Genomic DNA, 14,444 nt, shown 5'->3' on the forward strand with positions numbered 1-14,444 from the left:
TGGGGCTAATTGGACCATTCCAGAACCAGTTTCCATGCTGGTAGGCTTAAGTCGGGCTTCCCTGGTGGCTCAGTGGTAAAAAAAAAAAAAAGCCTGTCCGTGCAGGAGACTTGGGTTCAATCCATGGGAAGGAAAGATCCCCTGGAGAAGGAAATGGCCACCCACTCCAGTATTTCTGCCTGGGAAATTCCATGGCCAGAGGAGCCTGGTGGGCTACAGTCCATGGGGTCGCAAGAGTCAGGCACTACTTAGTGACTGCTGCTGCTGCTAAGTCGCTTCAGTCGTGTCCGACTTTGTGCGACCACGTAGACGGCAGCCCACCAGGCTCCCCCATCCCTGGGATTCTCCAGGCAAGAACACTGGAGTGGGTTGCCATTTCCTTCTCCAATGCATGAAAGTGGAAAGTGAAAGTGAAGTCGCTCAGTTATGTCCAACTCTTCTCGACCCCATGGACTGCAGCCTACCAGGTCCAGGGGATTTTCCAGGCAAGAGTACTGGAGTGGGGTGCCATCGCCTTCTCCGACTTAGTGACTAAACACCACCAAACAAGGCTTAGATCAGAACTATCTCAGTGAGTCGCTGTGAGCTGGGTTCACCTGGACGGGCTTAGGTCAGGCAGCACCCATCTCTGGAGCTGGGGCGGGATCAGTTCAACTCAGACCAGAAACCAGCTCAAACCCAATTCCGTCCATTCCACTCGGGAGGACGTGAACAGATACTGAGGTCTTGACACTCTTCAAAGGAAACCTTGAGATTTTTCTTAACAGCTCTTCTTGGAAAACATGTCCCAGAACCGGCTGCGTCTCCAAATCACCTGGGGAGTTTTAACACTTAGAGGTCCTGAGGACCCTCCCCCAGAGACTCTGACGCAGTTGGTCACAGGCTGTGGCCCAGCTGACTCCAAAGGATGAGTAAGCCGGAGAGCCACCATTCCTTTCTTTTTGCTTCGGCCGCGCCTTCTGGCATGTGGGATCTTAGTTCCCCGACCAGGGATCAAACTTGTGAACCCCTGCAGTGGAAGTGCGAAATCCTAACCACTGGACCACCAGGGAAGTCCCTTTTTTAAATTAATTATTTTAAATTGTTTCCCACCATTCTAAAGACACAAGTGAGTGATGCTACAGCGTGAGCCTTCCCCAGTGCATCTCTGCTACCTGGGTCTCCTGGGCAAGACCACTGATTCTGTTTCTCTCCATTCAACAAACATACCCTCGCCAGACAGCCTAAGGACCCCCTCTCTGCAGCCAGAGGTGCAGTTTGTGTGTGGAAAGCAGCACGTGTGCAAGCTGAGGCCCTGATGTCTCCGCGGTTCCCTGGGAGCCATGAGGAGACCGTGGGTGTACACAGGGCACGCTTACTGCTGGAGGGTCACCGCTGCAGCCACCCAGCCCTGGGGCCCACAGAGGAAAAGCACAGGCCTCGTCGTCCAGGGCGCTCCTCCAGGTTCCTTCGCCTGCCCCCGGAAGAGCCTTGCTGATGTATGATGGTGCTGCTCCTGGATGACCCTGTGAGGAAGTCCTTCCAGTTGAGGGGCCAACCTCCAGCAGTCAGGCTTGGCTTGACTTGGTGCTTTGAGGGAGAGGGAGTCTTGCCATTCTCCTGACGGAGTACACCTGCCCCCAGCAGCCATCTCTCTACCTCCTTCCTCAAACTCGGCATCACGGGCCGACAGCAAAGCACAGTCGTCAGAAGTCCCAGTAAAGAAGGCAGAAGCAAGCCTCTGGCCACCGGCCCTGCCCAGCTGCTTGCAAGGCTAAAATGCATCCAGACGGTGCTTCCTGATAAGACGAATTTTGATGCTTTTATATCTACAGCGAACACACAGGGCTCAGAGAGGAAATTCTGTGACAGCTGCTCAGTCATAATTGTTTTGAATTCTTGCAAACCCAAAGATGGTTGTGCTCTTGACCAGGACACAAAGCACAAAGTGGAATTTTGTTTTAAGATGTAGAGGGAGATTCCCTGAGGCCTCCAGGTGCCTCGGTCAACAGGTCGTCTTGAGAGAGCTGATAATCCTGGAGACAGACCCCTTTGGGGGTGTCTGCCCGACTTCTCACCTCTTCTCTGGAACTCCCCTTTTGACGCCAAGAAGGAGCGCTTTTATGATGAATGGCCATTGAGTTTTTATGCTTTTTCATGCACCTATGGAGATGATCGTGTGGGTTTGTTTTTTTAATAATCCAAGTGTGTTGCACTGATTGATTTTTAAGGTGTTAAACCCACCTTGCGTCCCTTGGACATAGCCCACTTGGTCATGGTTTATAATCCTTTATGTGTTTCTGGATTCAGTCTGCTAATAATTTGTTGAGGACTTCTGCAAATGCAAATACTGGTGAGTCCAGGCATGTAAAGAAATTCATGAGATAATCTGTATACAAGAGAAACAAGGAGAGTGAGGCCCTTCTAAAGGGACTCAACTTTATTGTCCGGCAAGAATATGAACCCAATACCGCCATATTTTAGTTTTTGAGTAGAATCTGGAAATCCAGTTCTTTACGAGAAATGTCCTGATTTTTAATTGCTAGCAACTTATTTTAATTGAATTTTTTGAATAGGGAAACACCAAAATATCAAAAAGTATAAAATAAAAATGGAAAGTCCACATCTCAGTGAAAACAAAATGTCCACCATTTTCAAATATTTGTTTATCCTCCCAGAGAACTTTAGCGCATTCCTTTCTTACACAGATAATAGCATATCGTGTCCTTCTTCTTCCACTTTGGTTTTGGGGATTCTCCACACCAAGTCCTAATGTACTTTTACGTCTTCACAGGATTGCACCCATCCACCACGTATGGAGGTACTATAACTGAGCCAGTCCCTAGTTGATGGACTCTTAGATGCTGTCCGATCGCTTGCTATTTCAGTGTGCAGTGAATAGATTTGTGCATTTATCATTTCTCTTGTGTGTGCATACTGGGAGGCTGGATCTCTATGGATGGACCTGGGTATGCACACTGTCTAAGCGTACATACATTTCTAACTTTGACAGACACTGCCCATGGGCCTCCATGAGCATTGTGTCCCCCACCAATGCATAAGAATGCACCTTTCTTCAAAATTTCACCAACAATGTCATCAAAAACATTTCATTTTTGCCAGCGTGATAAACAAAAACTGAGTCAATATTCTTTCATACTTACAGATTGAGGTTAATATCTTTTCATATTTTTGAAAATGCCTTTTGCATAGGCTTTTCTGTGAAATGCTTATTCATATTCTTTGCTATTTGGGGGGATTTCTTTCCTCTTATTTATTTGTAGGAGACGTTTATATATTAGGGAGATTATCCCTTTGTAGTAGAGCTGCAAATATATTTTCCTAGTTTGTCATTTGGCTTTTGCATTTGGTTAGAATCCTGTTGTTTTGTTTTCTTTTGTGTGTGGTTGGATTTTCTGCTTGTTTTTGCCATGCAGAGGATTTAAAATTTTTAAATATCACAATTTTATTTTATAGCTCCTGGATTTTTTATGATGCTCCAATGTTTCCACCTCCTTATTCTATAAATTCATTTTACACATTGAACTCCTCCTTAATCCATTTGGAATTTTGGAACTGTTCCTGGTGTACAGAGTGAGGTATGGAACTCACTTTATTTTTTCCAGATGGTAACCGCGTTGTCTCAACATGAAAACAATTTTGAAACAGTTTAGGGCAAACTACACGGTTCTGCCAACCTGTGGGCCACCGTTCTGAAACTTCTTGCTTTGGACAGAAGTGAAGTTCACATCCATGGGGAACGTGGGAATGATCAAAAGACCTAGCTCTTCCGAAGACTCACAAGGGCCTAGGTTCCGGCACCCCTGTCTGAAAATAGCCATCAAAGAAAGAAAAAGACAAAGATCACCCTTTCCCTGGCTGCAAAGCGACCCTTGCCCTGGGCTTTGGGTTTGACCCTCCAAGGGGTTTGACCCACCAGGACTTTCGTCGACTTGCTAGGAGACATCCGACACTTGTTCTGAAGATGGCGCCCGTCAGGGCACCTGGCTCCAGGCCAGCACCTCAGCCGCTCAGCGGACCGAGGTCAGCGATTCCTGGCAGGCCCTGTGCCCTGGCTCGCCCTCCCCCTCAGTGTCTCCAAGCGCCCCTAAAATTTCATTGTTTGGCGCTGCAACTCCAGGAAACTTGGGAAAACCAATTCTAACTCATGAGTCACCGTTTCCCCATAGATGCTGTCAAGGAACCGCACCCCTCCTCACTGCCCTGGGGGTGAGGGGTGACCCCCAGGGTCCCCGGACAGCAGAGCCGGCGAGGCGGGGTAGGACTCCGGCAGCTCTCACTCTCCGCGGCCCCGTTCTTCCTCTGAAAGGCAGGGCCGTTCCCAAGGCCTGGGCCCTTGGGTGCCAAGAGCCCACCAGACACGCAGGCCGGTCAGCCCTACCCCTGCCCAGCTCTGCTCCGTCACAGCCGCCTGCTGCCCAGCGCCCAGCGCCAGGCCCCGACGCAGGCCGTCGCTCCCTCATTGCACCCCCAGAGGCAGGCGCCCTTATTCTCTGCCTCTTACTGGGGAGCAGACTGGGCTCAGAGAGGGCGAGCCAGGAGGCTAGGGCTCTGAGCCCGGGGCCTGGGGGTCTCTACTTCAGGACACTTCGGCGGCTGTGGTTTGATCACGTGACCCCCCATCCGCCTCTCCCAGGCCCTCGGTCAAAGCTTCGGAAGGAGAAAGAAGCCTGGGCGTCTCCAGCCCTCAACATATGCCCGGTTTTCCAGACACGTGTGCCCTTGCCCCTTGTCTGAAAAACGAACTTCCCATCGACTCTCCGCTCTCCCTCAGCAGACCGGGGCATGGGGAAGGGGCTAAGCTTCTCTCTTCGTTAAAAACAGTCCTGATCAATATAACGCAGCCGTGACGACAAACGGTCAGCAGCCACACGGACGCTGCCCACAGATTCGGTGGCGGCCGCGGGAGTGGCCACAAAGCCGCCACGCTGAGCCTGCACACGCCAGTCCGCCTCCACGACAGAACAGAAGCCCAGACAGCAGCCCCGTGTGCGTATGCGCTGCGAGATGTCAGGATGCTGCTACCTCCGGGGGCGGAGGGTTGGAAGGGAGCTCGAGGGGCTTCTGAGGAGGAGGACTGCACGCTTCTAGATGGGGTCAGGGTCAGGCAGATGTGTTCATGTGAAAGTTCAGTGACCTCAACACTGTATTTATACTTCAATAATGGATAATAAGGTCTCAACGTTTTAAAATAAGTTTATAAGAATTATCTGTATACAAAAACAGTGGCTCTACTTGAAACAAGGACTTCCCTTAATATCTTTTTATTTTAAAAAGTATCCTAAAATTGACAAGGCTCAACTTTTTTTTTTTTGCCTTGCTACTACTGCTTTCTTGCCTGATTCATGATGTCAATTTCCTTGAAATTTGAATGCAGGTCTGTAGTACAGGAGTGTGTGTGTGTGAAATTTGAATGCAGGTCTGCAGTACAGGGTGTGTGTGCGTGTGTGTTGAAATTTGAATGCAGGTCTGCAGAACAGGGTGTGTGTGTGTTGAAATCTGAATGCAGGTCTGCAGAACAGGGTGTGGGGGTGTGTGTGTGTTGAAATCTGAATGCAGGTCTGTAGTACAGGGTGTGTGTGTATGTTCTTAGCTCTGGGAAAGATTCCAGAAACTAGAAATAGCCATCACCAAAGTGAGGAACCCAACATTTCGGGACCATAGGTCAAAACCCATCTACATGAGTAGAAATTAAAGCAAACACCCTTTGGGAGACCTCAGGAAATTCTAATGGTCTCGGCATTCTGCTGGGCATCTGAAGGCCAGAGCTGTGCACTCCCCTCAGGCAAGGGGCTTTAGAATAAGCAGCTTCTGAGGATCTGGCTTGACTCGGTGGCAGGAGCACCCATCAAGGAAACATTTACACCAGGTGACCTCTTGACACTTTATTGAGATGGTTCACAGGGCCAGTGGGCACTGGGGTTCAGACAAACCAGCCAACACAGATGGACCTGGAGCCTTGCACCCTGGTGACACCTCGCAAGACTCCCACAATTCCTGTGCAAAGATATCCATGTCCCCACAGACCATCACCTGGGGTGACCAGCTATCCCCAGGGGTGACCACCTCGTCTAGACCACCAGGCAGGCCACAGCTGGCAAAGGAGGTCTTCCCAGCTCATCACGGAGGCACTGCCCACCCCCTGGGTCCCAAACGCTTCTCCAAACCCCATGCACCCCCGTGAAGCAAGGGGGAAAACTCAGAAAACGAACCCACAATAATAAAAGAAAAGAAGAAAACCACATCTGCTCTGCACACATATAATTCACTTCCCGACAGCCCGGATGGCAGGACCAAAGCGCTCACAGACGCCTTTGGCAGCTGGAGGCTCGGGGCATCACCTCCCCCACGTCCACGGGAAAATAGTCCTCCGTTCTGTACAACGCGGGCAGCTCGAACGTCGGGGCCACCGGTGCCCACCGCTTCTGGAAGGACAGAAAACCAGGTGCCCGGTCAGTCACGTGAAGCCACTTGTTCTGAGACCCACGAACTCCAGTCGCAGGAGTTCACCCCACAGGGAGGGTGGTCCAAGTAAGCAGAGTTCATGATTCTTCACCAAGAATCACAGTGAAGAATGAAGAATCAATGTCTCTGTGCCTGCGACAGCCACAGCCAACCCGTCTGGGACCTGATGGGGACCGGCAGGGCTGGTCCGTGTGCCCAGAGCTCTGCAGTGTTTGAGAGAACAGGCGGAGCAAGGTTCTGGGAGGATGGCTGAGAACACAGCTGCACCGCGGGCCACCGAGTGCCAGGAAGGGGCATTTAGGACCCTCAGCAGCGGGAGTCTAGACCGTGCCTCAGGCCTCCGCTGGGGGATCTGGGGTCGGCGATGGTTCTGTGAGCGCCCATCTGTGCTCCTGAAGGCCGGGCCATAGGCATGTGTTACTTTTTTTTTTTAATTGAACCATTTGAAGAAGGGCTTACTTATGTCTCATGTGGGTTTTTGTGGCAGGGAGACTGGCGAGGGGAGATTTAACATCAAGCAATGGTCTCCAAGCTCTCCTAACCCTACAGGTTACATAGGCATCTCTGGGTCAAACCAGTTTCACAGAGGACTGCCCCAAACAGTGCTTCTCAAACGCAGCTGCACAGGGGACCCCTTGAGAGTGTCATGGATGCTTATGCCCAGGCCCCGCCCCCAGAGCCTGACGTCGTCGGTCTGGGGTATGGTCTGGGCACCTGAGTATTTCAAAGTGCTCAGGTGATTCTCAGTTACAGCCGGGGCTGCTCGGAGGAGGGAAGGTCTGCAAGGCTCCCAGGCGGTCCTGGCAGGCAGATACAGGCAGTAATGTGGGGTTCCAGGAGGCAGAGGGAGGAGACTGCACGCCTCTACCTGGGGTCCCTCTGACCACATTCTGGTCCTCCCACTCCCACCCGTAGCTCCCTCTACTGTGTGATCTACAGGCCACCTCCACCCCCAGGTCCCAGCCCCGCCCCCGGGTCCCAGCCCCGCCCCCGGGCCCCAGCCCCGCCCCAGGCCCCAGGTCCTAGCTCCGCCCCCCAGGCCCCAGCTCCACCCTCGGGCCCCAGCTCTGCCCCCCATGTCCTACCTCCGCCCCCGCCCCACCCCCGGCTCTGACCCCGGGCCGGTTCCAACCCCCGGGCCCCAGCTCTGCCCCAGCCTTCAGCGGCCGTCACAGGTGCCAGCGAGTGCTGTGGAGCTCTGGTCCACGATTAATAACAGCTCCGCCAAAGCTCAGCCCCCGATGAGCCCTGCACTGCCCTGCGTGTGCCCTCACCTGCCCCATGCTTGTCCCCGCAGAACACCAGGACCGCCCTCCCCACTGTGGCGGGGGGCGGCGGAGACAAAGCCCAGGAAGGTGTCTTACCCTCCCCCTGACAACTCTGAGCACCTGTCTCCTCAACTCCCACCTTCCACGTTCTCGCACCCGGCCAAGGGCACCACTGTGACCAGGACGCAGCCCCAGTCATCAGGGGCTCCCTGCTTATCCGCAGACAGAGAACCACTGGGGACACACCCCCAGCGTGTGACGGGGAATACGGGAGGGGGCACCGGGGCCCTCGGGGCCCAGCTCCTGCAGTAGCCAGAGGTTCCTAGGGGCTGAGGACCTAGGAGGGGCTGTGGGGGGCGGGGGGAAGGGTGGTGGCCAGGCTGCAGACACCCCGTGACCGTGTGGACAGTGCTGGGGGTGTGCTGGGCCACGGGCACCAAGGTGGGTCCGTCTGGAGTCGGGCCGGGTCGGCATGTGGACAGGAAGTTGTAAACCAGGACCAGATGACATGGGCTCTTGGAGGTCGTACTGAGAACTTTATCCTAAGAGATAAGGAGAGAGACAGAGTGGGCCAGGGAGTGTGTGTAATGAGATGTTTTAGAAAGAGCAGAGACCAGACTGGAGAGAAAAGGGGACCAGAGCGGGAGCTGTTGCAGGCAGGCATCCCTTCAAAGTGAGAGTGGCCGGATTTGGGGTCTCTAATGTCTGAGCCCTGAACTCCCCACTCCCCACCAGAGCTTGTCTCTGCTGCAGAAAGAAACCACCAAAGAATACCTTATCTACCTTATTTCAGATAAGGCAGAACCCACCCGGAGTCCAGAGACTGCATGCCTCCCTGAGTCACCACCATCCATGTCTGGAAAGCTGGGACTAGCAAGCAAGTCACCTTGGCCAAGGGTCTGCCTCACAAAAGGGGACATTTAACCAGCAAACGCCGGGTCAGCTGCTCTGGGCTCAGCCCGCTTGGCCGGGGTGGGAGTGGGGGGTGGTACTTGGAACACACCCACCCGCTTCTCCCAGCATTTTCCTAGGCTGCCCCCAACCCCCACCCCGTGACTGGACTCGAGTCCTCCCATAGCACCACAACCAAAACACAGCTGGGAAAGGAGCCCCAAGATCGTCTCACAGCCTGAAGGATGCCATCCATGGATAAGCCATCGTTTTAGATTATCCTCACCCTCTTTCTCCTGAGATCTGACCGCTATATCTAGAAAATGACAGTTCAGAGACCGGCTCCCTTGTCCTGACATGTGGTGTGGGGGCTGAAGTGCACCGTCCTCTCCTGATCTTGGGACCCAGGGAGAGGGGCCAGGCCAGAGCTGGTGTCCCTGTCTTGGGGATGCCGGGCCTCTTGACCCCTGTTCTTTTTGTATTTTTAAGAGTATTTATTTATTTATTGTATGTATCTGACTGCACTGGATCTTAGTTGTGGCATGCGAGATCTTCAGTTGTAGCCTGTGAACTCTTGGTTGCGGTGTGTGGGATCTAGTTCCCTGACCAAGGATCAAGCCCCAGCCCCCTTGCACTGGGAGCTTGGCATCTTAGGCACTGGCCCACCAGGGAAGTCTCTCCATGTTCCTTCTGAAATGGTTCTCCCAACAGGGATGGGGCTTCTGCCTCCTCTCTCAAGGAGACAGGCTCCCGGAAGAAGGAGAAAATCCATATATTGATGAAGGAACCAAGGAGAAGGAGTCCTGAGAGACTGCGAGCAGCTTTAGATAAAATTGTATCTTTAGTTCCAGCAAGGTCTAGTGCAAAAAGTGGTGGCACTTTTGCAGCTGATGGAGCGGAACCATCCTTCCTGCATTCAGAAGGAGGAGGCAGATGCCTGGAGAGGTGAGCCTTCTGCCGGCACCACGGATTGTTAGAGAGTGGCCGCATGTGCGCTCGCAAGAGGAAGCCCCTCACCCGGACCCCACAGGGGCTCATGAGGACGAGACATCCCAGACGAGCTTGCTCCCCTTTTCCATGGGGGCCCCCAGCCTGGGAGATGGCGAGAGACACCCCGGAGGCCGGTTCGCCCCTCCACACTGGCCCTGGGCCCAGCCCCTGACAACTTCTTGGGGCACGTGGGAAATTCGTGGGAAAGTGACTCACGCTCGTCAGAGCTCTGGGCCTGCAGTCAGCCACGGGGCAGGGGCCCGAGCTGAGCCCGGGGCTCTAAGCGTGGCCGCTTCAGCCCTCAATGCTGCTCTTGGAGAGCGGGTGGGCATGGGATGCTAGCTCAGCCTGTCCGGCCTCCACGTCCCGCAGGTATCAGCGCCTTAATGGTCTTGAGGGGCCACTGGTGTCAGCTCCCCATCGCTGCTGCCCTCCCCAGCCCCCAGTTGAAGGAGGGGTGAGAGGAGACCCGACCTACCCGGGCCATGACTGGTCCAGGGGTGAGCAGGTGACCCAGGCTCGTCCAGTTGAGAAACAGGCTTGGGGCTCTGGCTACTGGGAGAGGAATGCTTTCTGCCCCTGTCAGCCCTTCCCAGGTTCCTGCGAGGACAGGCCATGAGCCTGGCGTCACTTCTGCCACCACTCTGGCAGTCAATTCTGCCTAAGAAAGAAGCCAACACAGGGGAGCAGAGCTGGGAGGTGAAGCAACACAGAATCCTGACAGGATCACTGGAGCACCTGAATCACATTTTGCCCAAGGTTAGTGTTAACTAGTCAGTGTTGGGCTCTCAGACAGTGAAGAATCCGCCTGCAATGCAGGAGACCGGCGTTCGATCCCTGGGTCAGGAAGATCCCCTGGAGAAGGGCATAGCAACCCACTCCAGTATTCTCGCCTCAAGAATCCCATGGACAGAGGAGCCTGGCAGGCTACAGTCCATGGGGTCACCAAGAGTCAGACATGACAGAGCGACCAACAAACACTTTGTGTTACCTTGGGACGTTTTCTGTTCATGAGACCATGGGATTCTCTTCTTTTCTTAAGCCAGGTTGACCTGAGCGGTTGTCACTTGCAACCAAGCATCCTGCCTAAAGCAAATAATAAATCCACAGGAGTGCAGGGAAGCTCCTGGAAACCAGCGGGGAAAGCGGCAGGTGAGGGCTGGTGCACGAAACTGCAAACAGCAGAGCACCCCAGATGCCATCCGGCTGAGCAGGACCACACCCTGAAGGCCAGGCCCCAGTCCCAGGCCCCCCAGGATGCCAAGGAGACCCAGCCCTCTCATGCCCATGTTTTCTTGGATTCTCAGGACGACCTGCAACAGGAGGGGCGGTCCCCAACTCAGAGCTCACATGAACCAGGGAACTATGGAGCTGGGGTCCACTGAGGCCTCTCCGGCTCCTGGTCACCCCTGTCGACTGCCCCACAAGGCTCCGGCCTCAAACCCAAATCCTGGAGGATCTTGGAGGGGACTTCTGAGAGCATCCCTGCCCACCCCTGGCCTGCAGCTGATACTAAGCTGCTTCTCCAGGGGCGGCCAGGTTCACAAGGAGGACTGTTCACCTCCCTGAGGCTTCGTCCCCCGCCCCCCAGCCTGTGGGCGGGAAGGTTCCACCAGGGGGGAACCGGATAGGAGGAAACCTGAGACCACAGGTCCAGGGCTCTGCCACCCTTCTCCCAGTCCCCCACCCCCACCAGCCCGCGCTCCCAGCTGGAGGAGGGCCTCTGGAGCCAGGGCGCCACGCCTGGCAGGCCCTCCCAGGTCTGTCCAGCCTCCCACATCTTCCTCACTTCCACCCTGGACCCCCAAGTTCCCAAACCCACAGACGTGTGTATGTGTGTGTGTGTGTGCATGCGCGCGCACTTGGTTGGCTGCATGATTTTTAAAAACTGGAATTAATTTCAAACATGTTGAAAAAACTCAGGAGATTTCTCAGAAAAACCAGCCTGCCAGCTAGCTCCTCTTGGAAAATCAGATGATCTGGAAGCTCCCGGTGGCTGGGCTGAGGCGCCCCTTCCGGGCGGCCCCAGGCCCCTGATGGCCACATCGCCTTTCCAGAACCCACTGCTTCTGGTGGTGGATGCTTTGGGGTTGGCCCCCCTGGGCGGGCTGCACCCCCAACCAGCTCCTCTTCTGACAAAGCCCCCACCAGGCCGCTGCAGCACATGGCAAAGGAAAGCCTCAGGCCAGCCTGGGTCTGGGGCCTCTCCTGTGAAGCCCCCCACCACCCCAAGTCAGAGCACCGTCTGCTGAAGCCGGGTCCACACACCTCAGGGCTTCATCCACCCAGTCCTGCTCCCAGAAATCCCCCACGGCCCACCATGAGTCCCGGCCCCCTTGTGTCTCCCTCCTGGAAGCCCCAGCTGCACATTCGCGAGCCTGGACTGCTTTCTGTGAAGGCCAGGCTCAGCACATTTGTTCTGCAAAGGGCCAGACAGTAACTGTTTGCAAGCCCTGTGGTCTGGGTCACAGCTACTCAGTTCTGCCCTTCCAGCACCAAAGCAGCCATAGGCGGTGGTAAAGTAATGGCATGGCTGTGTGCCAATAAAACTTTATTTACAAAAATGGGGGCAGGCCCCACGGACTTCCCTGGTGGTCCAGAGGGTAAGACTCCATGCTCCCAATGCAGGGGGCCCCGGGTTCAGCTCCTGGTCGGGGAGTTAGATCCCACATACTGCAGTTGAGCAGTTCACATGCCGCAACTGAGACCCAGTGCAGCCAAAAAAAAAACAGGTTGGTATTTTTAGTTTGCCCCTAAATTGAATGTGTCTTTCTAAGTAGAGCAGGCATAACAAACCCACCCCTGCATCTCCCATGCAAGTGGGCAGCAAGCAAGAGGCCACCAGACACAGGCTGCAGGGCTTAGGGCCGGGCCCACATTGCCGACTGTCCCCAGGCCAGAGTGTGGCTGCGCTTCAGACGTCACTGTACCTCCATCCTCTCCCAATTCACTAAGCACCCTCCACTTCAAAAGAAACGCCGCACCGCCATCCCACACGTGGGCTGGGTTCTGAGGCCCCAAGGTGTGGTCAACCTCTGGGAGGCGGAGGCCTCAGGCTGACCATGGATGCAAGCTCAGGTAGCCAGAGACTCACCCTCACCCGCCAAGTTACCAGGCACCTCCAGCCTAGGGGACCTGGAAGAGGCCCAAACCACTGGGTAAACAACAACCTCACCTCCTGTGACCCTGTTCAATATAATTATCTCTAACCCTCACAGCACTCCTTCAAGGCAGAGGTTTCCCACCCTCTGGAGCCTCACTTTCCTCTCTGTCAAATGAGGATAATGCCATTGACTTCATGGAGCCCTGCCTGGAGCACAGCAGTGATTCTGGAGGTGCTGCAGCCACCTTGGCATTGTGAGGACAAGAGCCACAGGGCAGTAGCTCGCAGAATCAACTGGCCATTCAGGACTTCTTGTCACACAAGGAAGAAACACAAACCCTACCCGGTTAGACCACTTCAGTCAGGTTTCTGTTGTGCAGCCTGATGGACACACGCTACTAGGCTCACCATCAGTCCAGTTAACAGCGAGCTGCCCAAGGCCGCAAAGCTAGTAAATGGGTGGAGCCGGGACTCAACCCAGCCCATTCGTATGATGAATGGAATGATCACCAAAACAGTGAAAACTTCTGGATCTCAAAATTGTTCCAAACCAAAAGGTAAAATGGAATTCCAAATAACTAATGCATGCCTTGCCCCCCCACCCCGAAGCTCTACTCCCCTTGCGTGGGGCCTGCACGTGGTGACTTGCTTCTGCAGAACAGAGTAGGGGAGAGAGGGGGGTGGAAATAACCACCCAGCAGAGACACCTGGCAAACACTGCCTCAGCTAGATGGTCAAGGTCAACATCATTCAGGCTACGTCACATTGAGAGGCAGGGGCCCTGGATCTGACGTGATGAGAAGGGCACTTCACCTCTGTGGTCTCCCCACCAAAACCCACAACCCCAACCTAACCACGAGAAAAAACATCAGATCAGACCTAATTGAGGGATGGTGCACAAAATACCTAACCAATAATCCTCAAAACTGTCAAGGTCATCAAAAACGAGAGTCTGAGAAGCTGTCGTAAACCAGAGGTGGCTAAAGAGACACAAAGACTGTCTATAACACAGAACAGAAAAGGGCATCGGGGAAAACTAGCGAAATCCGAACAAAACTCCGGAGGTCAGTTAGACAGCAGTGTATCAAGGAGGGTCCTTTAGCTGCGACAATGCACCCCAGTCAGGCAGGACGCTTGGGGGAACTGGGTGAGTGGTATATGAGAACTCTGTATCATCACAGCAACTTGTCTCTAACGTAAAAAACTGTACTGGGTGGAGGCAGGGCGAAGCAGGCAGACAGAAGAAACATCTCGGTCCATCAGGACAGACCCAGCCCCCAGCCTTTCTCATCTCAACCACAGTGATGAGTAACGAGCACTTCCCAAGTACCCAGCCCACAGCGGAGCCTGCAGGCCCACAGCCCGTTCACGTCCAGCTTCTGAGAAAGACAGGTGACCTTACTCCCATTTTCCAGGAGAGGAAATGAAGGCTCACAGACACACCTGCCCAGGATCGCCCCACCGGGAACTGGTAGAGAGTGGAATTTGAACCCAGGCCCACTCTGGCCTGGCACAGCCAGGACCCAAGGGCCCTGGGACTGAGTGGGGCAGGAGCTGTGCTCTCGCCCAGGACTGGAGACGTCCCTCCAGGGTCTGCTTTCCAACCCTGGACCCTCAGGCGCCCCCCTCTAGCCTATTCAGAGACAGCAAACTGGTGGCCTTTGGGTAGCGTCCGGCCCACACACTTGACAGGATCAGTTCAGTTCAGTGGCTCAGTCGTGTCCAAC

General features: G+C 54.5%; 1 protein-coding gene across 3 annotated transcripts in view; it reads right to left on the reverse strand.

Annotated features, from left to right (window-relative positions):
* Nucleotides 1-5,890: 5,890 nt before the first annotated feature.
* The window catches only part of BCAS4 (breast carcinoma amplified sequence 4), a 58,404-nt gene continuing 49,850 nt past the window's right edge, over nt 5,891-14,444 (reverse strand). Inside the window, exon 5 of one of the 3 annotated variants that reach the window (XM_088843673.1) lies at nt 5,891-6,422. In XM_088843673.1, the coding sequence (XP_088699799.1) occupies nt 6,303-6,422 (120 nt within the window). In that variant the 3' untranslated portion in view covers nt 5,891-6,302. Of the gene's footprint in view, nt 6,426-14,444 lie in introns of all 3 variants that reach the window. The other 2 variants (XM_088843674.1, XM_055393626.2) reach the window with 2 other exon arrangements.

Source organism: Moschus berezovskii, chromosome 15 (assembly GCF_049115385.1).
Source record: "Moschus berezovskii isolate FMDL1 chromosome 15, NW_MosBer_1.0, whole genome shotgun sequence".
Classification (NCBI taxonomy): Eukaryota; Metazoa; Chordata; class Mammalia; order Artiodactyla; family Moschidae; genus Moschus; species Moschus berezovskii.